Source organism: Oryzias latipes (genome assembly GCF_053564925.1).
Source record: "Oryzias latipes strain Hd-rR chromosome 1 unlocalized genomic scaffold, Olatipes_Hd-rR_3.1 chr1_Y".
Taxonomy (NCBI): domain Eukaryota; kingdom Metazoa; phylum Chordata; class Actinopteri; order Beloniformes; family Adrianichthyidae; genus Oryzias; species Oryzias latipes.
The window spans coordinates 10661222-10673613 of record NW_027616335.1 but is presented as its reverse complement, the minus strand read 5'-3'; the positions used below and the strand labels follow the sequence as shown (position 1 = coordinate 10673613).

Sequence of the window (12392 nt, the reverse complement as noted above, 5' to 3'; positions counted from 1 at the left end):
GGGTGGTCGGCGGCCCATGGGTTCTCGGGGCCCTGGCGTCGTCCCTGGCCCTTGTCTCGGTGTCCGGCGCCCGGTGGCCCCCATGGCTGCCGCCTGGTACGGCCAAATGCTCCTGTCCTGTGGCCTGGGGGCCGGACGCCGGGTTCGGTTATGCCTTTGGGCGTCGGGGGGGCCCCTGTAGGGAGGCATTCTCTGCGCCTGGCTGGGTGGGTGGGCGATCCCTTCCTCCCCCCCTCCCGGGCTGCCTGGGTCCGGTGCCGTGGGGGTTCCTGGCCTGGGGGTCTGTCCTCCCCTTTCCTGGTCTGGCTGGTCTGGCTGGGTAGGATCTGGTTCCCCTTATGAACACACGGTTCACTTCGGCAACATGCATGTATCTCCACCCCCACGTGCACGTGCACACTGCTCCCTGTATGCTTCATCCATCCTCCTAACCCACAGTGTATTGATGGACAGATATTTTTCGCTCATCTTAGTGTCAGATTTTCACCTTTGATGTAATATTTGTCTTTCCAGCAGATCTGGCATAATTGTTACAGCTTAAAATAATAACTTATTCAAATCAGTACTTGTATCCCCCACTTTCTCACCTCTTTTCCTTTTACTCTCTTCCACCCCCCCCCCCCTCACATTCTTCCCCTCTCCCTCCCCATACACACTAAATGTAACAAATAAATAAAAAATAATACAACAAAAAGGGGTTAATACAAGTCTACACCCTGGTTTCTCGAAGCTATATAACCTCTTTTTGTTATAGTAAAACCTGTCCAACACAAAAAGCCTTCAGCTCTAATCTGTTTGCTCAGCCGGAAAAAAAAAAACGGAGTAATATGATCTCTCATTCTGGTTTTGGTTAGGAGTGTGGCGGCAGCATTTTGGACAAACTGGAGTTTATGCACACTCTGCTGTGAAAGGTATGTGTAGATTGCGTTACAATAGTCCAAACGGGAAAAAAAAGCGTGAATCACCATCTCAAGACATTTTTTAGATAGGAGAGGGGACAGGTTTAGGAGACAGATTATATAGGATAATCTGTGTATGTGCCAGAAACAAGATTTGACATGTGTCTCCAAATTCAAAGATCATCCCCAAATTTCTGCAGTTTTTAGAAACATTAATAGACAGAGACTCCAATTTCTGAGCAACACTGTTTTGGGGAGTTTTGTCCATATTCAACTGCAAAACATTTGGAGCCATCCAGGTTTTAATTTCGGCAATAGGTTTAAAGGATAAGTATAGTTGAGTGTCAACGGCATAAAAATAAAAATTGAGACTATTTCAGCATATTGTCTCCTCCAGTGGTAGCATGTAAATTGAAAATAACAGAGGTCACAATACTGAACCCTGGGGAACACTGCATGTCATTTTCACCTTAGATGAGCAAGAATTGCCTGATTAAAAACATTAAAAAACCTGTCAGATAAGTACGGATAAAACCAGTTGAGGACTGTGCCAGAAAACCTATCCAAGATTTCAGATGTTGTAATAAAATTGAGTGGTCACCTGTATCAAATGCTGCACTGAGATCTAAAAGAACTAAAATAGATGATTTTCCACAGTCCACAACATTTAAAAGGTCATTCATTACTCTCAGCAAGGCTGTTTAGGTGCTGTGGTTGGCCTTAAAACTACATTGAAAGGTCTCAAACAGCCCATTGTTATTCAAAAAGGAAATTACCTGCTTAGCCACTAGCTCTTCCAGGATCTTGGCCAAAAAAGGCAATTTTAAAATTGGTCCGCAATGCTCCAAGCAACTTGGGTCCAAAGAGGGCTTTTTCAGTAGTGACTGAATCATAGCAGCCTTAAAGTCATCTGGGACTGTGCCAGTTAAAATAGATGTGTTAATTAGGAACAGTATGTGAGACATATATTTCTTTAAAAAATCTAACTGGCATAATGTCCAGAGAGCAGTCTTTTCAACTGCCAGACTTTAGCTTTTTGCATCACCAGATCATTGAAATCAACAAAGATTATGATCGCAAAAATCCTTTTTCTGTTATGGTGCCTGTCAGTCTCCTCCCCCTCCCCCTCCTGCTCTGCTCCTGACTCCACCAGCTGGGACCAATTCACCTCATCACCTGCTCTGCTCTTAAGGAGTTCCAGTCCCATTAGCCTACGCCAGTTCGTTGCCCTTTATGGTGACTAAACCTGGTCTCAAGTCTAGCTCATGTTTCCATGTTTAAGTCTGGCCTTGTGTTTAACTTGCCTCTCCCTGTCTCAGGATTCCAGCCTCCAAGTGTCCCCTGTGTGGATGTCAGTCCGAGTCCTCCTACAGTCCGGTGGAAACCTCAAGCTCTGCCAAGCTGCGCTCTTACCCCCAGCCACGCCACTATGGCCTGCCATAAGCCGCTGCCCTCCAAGCCACACCAACTTTCCTGGAAGGAAAAATAAAACTCTTTACTTACCGTTCACCTCCTTGTCCTCATTCTGGGTTTCAGCGTCTGGGTCTGTCAATCCTTCAAGTCATGACATTTTCTTTTCATTTTCATGGACAATTATGCTTTAGAAGGTACAAACGAGCCTTTACTTTCACCAACACCACCTGGTTTTGCTGAATGAAACAATGAAGTCAATGAAAAAGGAAGAAAATAAGTACAGTATGGGAATTTAAGGAGTGAAAAGATAATCTGTCACAACAAAAGAAAACTTTGCAGCATGCATCTCCCACAATATTATTTAAGTCAGCTCACAAATAGGACACATATAACCAAGGAGTAGAAGAGCAATGTATGACCAAACCTTTTGTAGAGAGGGCCAGATTTGGTGAGGCAAAAATGAGTGAGGGCCAACTATTTGTTCTGCATCCTTTCAACCCTTATAATGACCTTAAATGCAAAGGAACTATGTAATTTTATTTAGTTGCACTTTTTTGTCACTTATTTCTTCACACATATAGAACACATTTAAATACATTTGATCAAAATTACTGCAAATTTTCAAATTTAAAGACCAGAAACATGATGCAGAAAATATGTCTGTTTAGAAAAAAAACTTGTCAACATTAAATCTGGGCTAATGTGAAATGTTGCATAAATGTTACTATTAAATGCTCACAGTATACATTTAAATCATGTAAACAGGAAAAAGAACACAAAGGTATATTATTCCTTCGCACTGAGCTGAGCTCACTCACTCTGCCTTCCTTACCTTGTATTTGGACCTGATCTTCTGTCTTCTGACCCTGACTCTGTTAACTTGCCGCCTGCCCCAACTCTCACCTGGATCTTGACTACCCTGTCTCTCCTCTGATGATCTCATGCCTGTCATTGACCCCTGTCTGCCTGACCCTGATTTTACGTTGCGGACTTTTAGCTGAGCTGACAAACCTGCTGCCTTTGGACCCAGCCATTTGCCTGTTCTTGTGACAGGCATATTATTGATTTTATGACAGTAGCCCACAGGCCAGTGGGCATTAGGGCTGGACTTTGGACAGCCTGGCTTAGATCATCTACTGGGTTTTGTACTGTAATTGGCAAAATGTCTTTTGTTGCGACAAATCAGGTTGGATTTCTGGGTATCAATGATTCAGTATATGGCTCCGATTAAGATTTCTTTTTTTTTTTCATTTCCTATTTCTTTTGCTTGGGCTGGTCAAATAGGGTTTGACAAAACCAACACTTTAAACTTAAGAAAGAAAGATATTTAATTTAAAGAAAAACGTATCATTTTTTTTCTTTAAAAAAAAAAGGAGACTTTAGACTATGCCTTATAGGAAAAAATTATGGAGTCAGATTTTGTCACGCATCCTCCCCCTTACATGTGCAGAAAGCGCTAACGGCAAATGTTTACATGGTGCAGATCAGTGTCATGAAATTTTGGAAAGTTTTTCTTTTTTATCTTCTACTTCCCTTTTTATCGCATGCACGTTGACAGTCCAAATTTATCACATGGGGGCACCTGCACATTCCCAATTGTCTGTTTGTCTGTTGCATTCATCTCTGTTATCATGAGGAGCTTTGATGGGTTCATCAGAACATGCATCTGCACCTCTATTTTTAACTCACATAGTCTCCAGTTTGTCTCAGTTTCTGATTCATTGATGCTATTTCGCCGATTCACCACTTTCCTCCAGCTCAACCAGAAAAGAATGATGTCGGTAGATTACATTCAACACCTTAGTGGTTTTATTACTTAGTAGGGGGTATTTTTCTTCCAGGCAAAATTCTTAATCTCATCTCTTGAGTTCTTTTTTCTATCTTTATTTATGAAAACATGATATTTCTCCAAATTGTTTGTCATTGAGACAATTTAACTTTTTTTTAAGTTATTGTATTTCGTCTTATCCCACAAAACAATCTCTAGAGAGCTGTAATTTTAACAAAATTCTTAAATATTTTTAAACATATTTTAGAGAACAGAATTCTGCTTATGTTATTGTATAAGATTGGTCCATTCACATTAATTACAGTAAAATACTTGGTTTAGTCTAATTGTATTGTAAGGAAAAAAGAATATCAGTGACAGGAGAAAAAAACATCGGCACTACTCAAAACACATTTTACTTTGGATCAAATTTATTGTCATTTTATTTCATTCATAAATTCATACATCAAATATTTATGTCATAAATAGAAGCAGTGCAAAAATAAATAACTTATATCTTAAGTGAAAACGGGGCAAAGTGTCATAAAAACAACTGTACAAATTCATACAAATACAAAGACAAGAAGAGAATAAAAATCCATGTTTGATACAAACAAATTGTGTTCACACTGTTGTCATTTTCAACAAATGAACAAGACGATGAGTTATTATATTAAGGTTTAACGATGTAAGATGCTTTTCGGTGCATGTCTTTAGTTCTTTCTCCTGAAAACCAAAGAAACAGGAAAGAAATTGTTATTCTAAGTTGCAAGGTTTGTTCATCTTTTCTTTAAACAATATTTAACACAAAGATGTCTTATTTGATTCATACCTTGACAAGATCTTCTGAATGACTTTCTTTACCCAGGGAGCCTCTGGGTCCAGGCAAACCTCCTGGCCTGTCTTCAGAGTGGCACTGCAACAAAAAAACATCAGAAGCATGAGAACCTCCTGCCAAAGATTGTTTTTTGAGCACCATAAAAAAAAAAAACTTGCGACAACAAGGCTAAGGTGAAGGTTTTGGGACTTACATGATCTCTGTTTCTTCACAGTGAGAGTTGGGAGCAATCATCTCAATCTTCTGAATGTGGCGGCCGATGCGTTTGCTCTCTGTCTGAATGCAGCGGCAATGCAGCTCCACTCCCAAACTTCTCAGACTCATGGCTGCAGAGAAACAGAAGTGTTAAAAAGTTCCAACTTTGCACACAGGAGCAAAAAAAGTTACAGCGCTGCCTCAGAAACTTACCTTCAGCAATGGCAATAAATCCCAAGAAGACAACAGATAAGATGATAACTTTGTTGGTCGTCATTTTGCTTTTTAAAGCTCTATAGAAACTAAACAAACAAGTTTAAGCAAGCTGTTGCCTTAAGTCCTGTCCGAGGCAAAGCAAAGTTATATTCTTTTAGTGTTATTCTCTTTCCTCTGCTCTTGAAGGTTCTGCTGCTTTCTCTGATTGCTGTTTGAATCCAGCGCTTGCAGACCCCTCTGCTTTTATACCTCAGTGAAGTGAGTCACTTCCCTATCTCCAGTAGGAGTTTCGCAATATCGGAGTTCCTGCTCAGTGGGAAATTTTCTCTGTTGTTGATGCCAGCCCATTGTAATAACTTTGGATTAGCAAAAGTAGTCACATGACTAAAACTGACAGTCCCACAAGGGTCAATGGAGGAAATAAAATCAGTGGAGCTAAAACCTGATTTATATTAAAGGAGTCATATAATGTGTTTCCTTGTACATGTTAAGAATTCTGACAAAAGACTATGGCATGAAACTGGTTAACCAATAACTGACTCACAAATGTAATAAAAGGACAGTAAGATGCAATGCATGAGCCGTTAATTAATCAACATCCTGTAACATTTTGACTCTGTCATAAATATAAAATAAACGTACTTCCTTAATGCTTGTGTGTTTTTCCCACTGATTTCTTCTTATTTTTTGAGTGCCTACATTTTTAAGTGAAAGCTATTTAATTGATCAAATGTAAAACAAATCTATGACTAATATGTCATTGACTAATAAATACTAATGTTTTCATGTTTTTATTTTTTATTTAGCATATATTCTAACCTAAATCAATTGTTAAATAATTTAACAAACATCATTGTACGGGGAAAAAGCGCACAACTGGACTAGATTTATCTATTTTTTTTTATTATTGCGGACCTTTCAGTTCTTTGAAAAGCCTTCTCAATTCTGAAAACCTTTTAGGGAAGTAAAAATTATACATTTCTGTTATCCGTATTGTGCTGGTCACATGCATTTTCACTTGTTTAAACACATGAATTGGTTTTAACTGAAGCAAAAACTAAAATCCAAAACTTTTCACAGGTGATCAACACGTGTTGTGTGGTGACACCCTTCCTGTTTTTCACTTTCACATGTTGAAAGCCTAGCCAACCAAAAAAAAAGAATATTTGTTTATGATTTTTGGATAATTTTACCCATTGTACTTTGGCTTATACAACAAACAGAAATAGCTTAAAGAGTGCATCCTGTTACCTGCACAAAATGGATATTTAAAAAAAAAAAAGCCAAAGCAGGTAATTTGAATAAAATGACACTATAATGATGAATACATTTGTCACAACAAGACCTTTTTGTTTTTGGGGGATGTTGCTCAACACGACTGGGATCTTTGTGAGTGCAACTGCAGTGACGTTGTAACAGCTCCAAGGCATATTCCCATGAAAAGTTTTTGGCATCTTGTCTGGTGTTGTCTTAATGATTTCACACATGCCAGGAATGTCAGAACATGAGTGTGTTCACCGCAGAGCTCCAAAGATATAGATTTTCAAAAATGCATATTTGTATCCATTTCTCAAGTCTTGCCTTGAGATTTGGAGCCCAAATCTCAAGGCACTTTCAGTGCCTTGAGATTTGGGCTCCAGGAAATTTTCTAAGAAATCTTTAAACGCCTGATTCAAGGATCCCAAAAGCTAACCGTACCAATATATTCTTTTTACAAATATGTAATAGAAGGGAGTGTACAAAGTCCAAGCCATTACATACATATATTTATTTTTCATAAAATAAAATATCTCAAATATAATCTTTAAAAAAAAGTAAAATCCATGTATATTTTGTTAAATCTATTACCGGATTTACAAGTTACATTTGTTTTACAATCATTGTAACTGAAATAACTGCAAAAAAAGGTAGAGTTGCACAGTATTTTTTTTTACATGGTGTAGATCATGCATGAGTGTACTTTATCATTAGATAAAACAGATAGTGTAACGTATTATGAATTCTTATGAGCTTACTCAATTCCCTTGTCATGTATGGTTAAGAAAATAATTTCCCTCTGCAGACAAACCCCTTCAGATACAAAGCACATAGGTCTGAGGCAATGATCCAGAGAGTGAAGTTACTTCCATTTTTATGGACTTCTTTTTTTAAATGTTTACAATTGAATCTGTTCGTACAAAAGGGGCCCAAGTCCACTTCTTTCTCTTTCGGCTTTTCCCATCAGGGGTCGCCACAGCGAATCATCCTTTTCCACCTCACTCTATCATGGACATCTTCTACCCTAACATTAGCCAACTTCATGTCCTCTGTTAAGACATCCATGTATCTCCTCTTTGGCCGTCCTCTTGCCCTCCTGCCAGGCAGCTCCATCTCCAACATCCTTCTACCAATATATCCACTATCCCTCCTCTGAACATGTCCAAACCATCTCAGTCTGGCTTCTCTGACTTTGTCGCTGACATAGGCAACATGAGCCGTCCCTCTGATGTACTCGTTCCTTATCCTGTCTAACCTGGTCACTCCTAAGGAGAACCTCAACATCTTCATCTCCGCTACCTCCATCAGCCTCAGTCCACAATTTTTCAAAATAGAGATATTATATGTTCTATGGTCTTTAAGGGAAAGGCTATCTGATTATGTGCAAAAAAGTCCCAAGTCTATTGTAATTTATTGACTATGCTTGACATTTAAAATGCATTAAGTGCAGAATTCCTGAACTTGGGCCTCTCTTGCATGGGTTTTGCTTTATCCCATAGATGGCAGCACTAGTTATCCAATATGGCAGCGCCCCTGTTTAATTCAAGAAGGGCCCAAGTCCAGAGACTTTAGTTTACTAGTCCTCTGAAATTATAAAAGTGAGGTGCTTCATATTATAGCATTTGTAAGCTATGAACTGGTGCTAAATCTGGGTAAAGTATTAATAATTTGGTGTAGCCTCCCTTTAAGCTATGCAATTAAAAATCATTCGCTGGAAAAACAAACCTCTTGGACTTGGGCCTCTTTTGAACTAACCGATTCAATTCCTCAAAGGGTAGAAGGGGAGCTTCCGTTCATCCAAAAAGATTTACATGACTGGAGCGTGAGATATTGCTTGGAGGAATGCAGACAGTTGTTGAAAATTCCTGGAAAAGTCAAGGAGTTCAGTGACTTATTGACGGCAGGAGATAAGAAGACAAGAAAAGGGCTCAAACGGACTGCCAGACAACCCACCCACTACACATATACATTCACGGGAAAAATAAAACGTCAAATGAGGTTATCTGTTCCGAGATAGGCGGCCTTGCAGGTTAAATTCCACAATGGTGTCTTGCTTTTAACATGTCTCAACAAGCTGTGGTGTCAGAAATGTTATTATTAAATAATTGTTGGGAATAACATTCAAATTATCCCACAGCTAAGTGCTTTAAGAGAGTTATAATTTAGCTCCAATTCATTTATATTTGAGCTAAAACAAAATACCTTTTGGTGTTGAAAAAGTACCATTTTAATATATATGGACAAAAATACATTTTACAAAGTCACTGAGTGGTACCAGATATATAAGTAAGAAATGGTAAATTGCTTGCAGTTGATTGGCTCCAGATTTTGTTATTATGTTCTCTGTTGGTTTACTCATTTGAAACTAAATCAAATGGGAGATTTCTCTCTGTCAAGTTTCATCAGTTACAACATCCAAAATAATTCTGTGTTTAAAACAAAATACAAAGGAAAGGGGAAAAAAGTAGGTTCTCTTCAATTAAATATCATGCAAGCTCATTTCCAAGGAATTTCCTCGAGCTAATTGAAAATTGACAACATTTCTCAGTGAAAAAGTCATTTTATGAGCTCCCTTCTTTCAAAAGAATGAAGGAGGGATTTATACGCGCATAAGAAGTGTTTGCAGAGCAGACTTGCCCAACAGTTTACTGCTGCAGAGAAAACAGTTGAGGTTTGCAGAAACTAAATAAATTTGGCTCCACATTTTTAAACCAGCAATCTTTTTTTCTGAAGCCGAAAATGTTTCCCACCGTTTTTGTGACACTTTTGGTTGTCCTAAAACTACAGGAAGGTGAGTGTTTACACAGCATCCTTACAATTTCAACAGAATATCTTTACATGCATCCAAGTGTTAAATGACCGTTGTTGCAGGCACAGGTGTTGGGGTTCAAGGAATAAATCTGCGATGCCAATGCATCACAAAAGAGAAAACACCAATAGGGCGCCTCATAGGAGCGGTGGAAGTGAACCCTGCAAGCTCCCACTGCAAGGAAGTTGAAATCATGTAAGTCCAAATAATTAGTACATATAAAAGATTTAAGGATGTCTTTCTCAATTTGTATACTAAACAAGACTTTTCATAAGCTCACAAGGACTCAGACTTTCTTTCATGCCTTGATCCTGCAGTGCAACTTTTGCAAAGAACGGAAAGAAGATTTGCCTGGACCCTGAAGCCCCATGGGTCAAAAAAGTGGTGAATGCAATGAGGAAACTTCCTGGGTAAGTATATATGTAAACAGAGTGAAAATAGATATGATCATGAACCACGTTTCTGAGAAACAACACTGGATTCTTCATAATTAGAACAAGCAGTAAACCTTGCTTTAAAAAAGACTTAGCAATACTTGGAAAGTTTATTAAATTAATGTAACTAGAATATTTATAGTTATGCAAGAGTCCTTCAGTGCAGTGTGTGTGTATGTGTTTTACATACTTCATCTAGAATGTATTCAAAAATGATTTTTTTTTATTGCATAAATGTAATTTATAATAAATAAAAAAGTTCATTTTATGTTAGCAAATAAGTTTTCTTTTCTTTTATTCTAAAAAAAATCCCATCTAATTTCCTTTTTCTCTAGGTGGACACCTTGAAGAGCCGACCTCTGCTTACTTTTCAACATGGAAAAGAAAAACAATTAGAATCTTGGACTACAATACGGTTCCTTTTTTTAGAAACACACATGCGGAAGCTTTGGCTTCCAAGAAAACAGTATGGGTGAAGAGAAGTGACATAAAGTCATAATTGTTTTTTCACAAGAAGATACCAGATAAAGTTAGCAGGAATAGGCTGATGCTTTTGTTTTGATCACAAAGAAGGACATAAATATCTAAATGACTTAAAAATGTTTTGTTTATAAATTTGTTGTCTTTAATTCACCCTGACTTGAGAGCAGCTGAAAAAAATTCCAATGTACCTGTTTTACATGTACAAATGGTAATAAATCTCTTATCCTTATCCTCCTCTCACTTTTTTCTCCCTTCCAAAACAAGTTTTATTTAGTCATGGTTATATCTTTGCATCTGTTTAGGTTATTTCTTCATATAATCTAAGTATGAGCTTTTTAATTTTTATTTTCACTTCATACAATAAAACTACAAAACATTTTTTTCTTCAAACAGCATATTGTTCTGCAAAGTGATCTGTCAACCCTTTTATTAACTGCTAACTTTTGCATGTGAACCATTTGAGTCCTCATTCATTGCTCTTTCACTCGGGTCCTTTTGCGGGTCTGAACCTGCAGGGATATGAAATTGAAAGGTGGTTTTACTTTTAAGAAGCTTAGCATGTCCAACAGAATCCTTCACTTTCCCACTTTTGCATGACGAGTTTTGCAGAAGTGGGAATGTTTAGTGTGTTATTTCCCCTTTTTATAAAGACAGATGAATTAACTGAAAAGCACAAAATGCAATTTTGAAAACTAACGTTTTACTTCAGATTTTGCACTATGTTTCATAAAAGCAGTTTAGTCGAACTGGCTGCAGAGGGACATCGCCATCTGTTGGTCAAAGTATAAATAAGTGTAATGTAAATGTAAATCATCAGAGTTATCCACCTATGTGGCTCCACCGGAGCATTTAAAAATGACACTGTGTAATTTCCTTCAAACTACACAGATATTAAGCTAATTTTCTTTGCATCACTGAAGTGAAATGCTTCCCGCCTCACAGCACAGTCAAGTTAGATATATGTTGAAAGCCAAAAACATTTTAAGTATTAACGTTCTTGTGGATAAAGCTCATTGGCCATTTCTGCCATTTTCAGAAGGACATTTATAAAATTCCACCAGTACATAAGTATTTTTTATAAATGCCTCTGGAAAAATATTCACTTTGTTAATTATGTCTTGTAGTTTTCTTGAAGGCTTTGCCATGCGCCAAAGCCTTCTTTGTATTCCATTACATTTTTTTAATGTTTTCCATATTAGTTTAGTTTAGTTTAGTTTTCCACAATGTGTCACAAACAACAAAATCACCTCACATATTGGAATGGCCAGATCAGTCTTTTCTGATCCTTAACAATATATCCATAAGTATAAACATCTGTCTGTCTGACAGGGAAATCTAGTTTATCTATGTTTTTTATTATTATCATTAAATTTTGAGATACTCAACTAAAGTTGGAAAGATAAAACTTTTAAAAAGTACATTTATGAAATAGTTATTCTCTTTACTATATGTCTCACTAATCTAATCCATATTTGTTTTAAAGCAATTTAACACTATAAGGAATGCTGTGCAGATAAACAAAAATAAAAAAGAGCACATAAACATTAAAAAAAATGTAAAAGTAAATATTAATTAAAATGGGGCTCTAGAAGGCAACGCATAACTAAAACAATTAAAAGAAATAAATAAAATAAATTATAATTTACCATAAATAAATAAAACTTTAATAATTACCACTTATTGCTAAAGGGTCAAGAAAAACAGATTTATTCTAGCTCTTGCTTTAAGTCAGACTCAGATCATCTTTTAGTCTATTGTAAAAGCATTCCAGGGGCTCTTTAATTATGATTATGCGTTTTTTAGTCAAAATCTAAAAAAAACTAAACTGTGTCATTTTGTAGGACAGTTCCTTCAGAGCTGCAGCGGTTCATTTGTAATTTACCTCTGATTTGGAGTAGAGTAAGCCTGCCCTCACTTTCTGTCATCCATCTGTTTACATGCTCTCCCGCTAGCTTATAGCCTCTCACAACCCCGACCTTGCAATGAAATGGCGAACAGTATTGGACCTATCCAGCCGTACAGTTCTCAGCCAGATTCCATCTTAGACGTGGGCAATAAAGACATAAATTGATAAACTTCA

The 12392-nt window shown here is 37.4% G+C and overlaps 2 protein-coding genes and 1 long non-coding RNA gene across 3 annotated transcripts; 2 read left to right on the top strand and 1 right to left on the bottom strand.

The window, feature by feature from the left end:
- The first annotated feature begins 216 nt into the window (after positions 1-216).
- On the top strand, positions 217-2408 carry LOC144990244 (uncharacterized). Its single transcript, XR_013654250.1, has 2 exons — positions 217-2135; positions 2219-2408. It is a non-coding gene; the product is annotated as an uncharacterized LOC144990244 (long non-coding RNA).
- A 2085-nt stretch (positions 2409-4493) lies between these two features.
- Positions 4494-5554, bottom strand: LOC101162901 (permeability factor 2). Its single transcript, XM_004065727.5, has 4 exons — positions 5327-5554; positions 5112-5244; positions 4913-4996; positions 4494-4806 (listed from the first exon to the last, which is right to left on the bottom strand). Exons 1-4 carry the CDS (start codon positions 5388-5390, stop codon positions 4794-4796), a joined length of 294 nt encoding a protein of 97 aa, XP_004065775.1. The 5' UTR covers positions 5391-5554; the 3' UTR covers positions 4494-4793.
- A 3648-nt stretch (positions 5555-9202) lies between these two features.
- LOC101163143 (interleukin-8-like) lies at positions 9203-10541 on the top strand. The gene is made up of 4 exons (XM_004065728.5): positions 9203-9377; positions 9458-9590; positions 9713-9805; positions 10165-10541. Exons 1-4 carry the CDS (start codon positions 9326-9328, stop codon positions 10175-10177), a joined length of 291 nt encoding a protein of 96 aa, XP_004065776.1. The 5' UTR covers positions 9203-9325; the 3' UTR covers positions 10178-10541.
- The last annotated feature ends 1851 nt before the right edge of the window (positions 10542-12392 follow it).

Bases quoted from the DNA above. Each gene is read 5' to 3' on its own strand.
- LOC101163143 (XM_004065728.5), top strand. From the start codon at position 9,326: ATGTTTCCCACCGTTTTTGTGACACTTTTGGTTGTCCTAAAACTACAG. The intron at 9,378-9,457 runs GTGAGTGTTTAC...CCGTTGTTGCAG, and splicing joins TGTCCTAAAACTACAGGAAG to GCACAGGTGTTGGGGTTCAA. The intron at 9,591-9,712 runs GTAAGTCCAAAT...TTGATCCTGCAG, and splicing joins TGCAAGGAAGTTGAAATCAT to TGCAACTTTTGCAAAGAACG.
- LOC101162901 (XM_004065727.5), bottom strand. From the start codon at position 5,390: ATGACGACCAACAAAGTTATCATCTTATCTGTTGTCTTCTTGGGATTT. The intron at 5,245-5,326 runs GTAAGTTTCTGA...GTTTCTCTGCAG, and splicing joins ATTTATTGCCATTGCTGAAG to CCATGAGTCTGAGAAGTTTG. The intron at 4,997-5,111 runs GTAAGTCCCAAA...TTTTTGTTGCAG, and splicing joins TGTGAAGAAACAGAGATCAT to TGCCACTCTGAAGACAGGCC.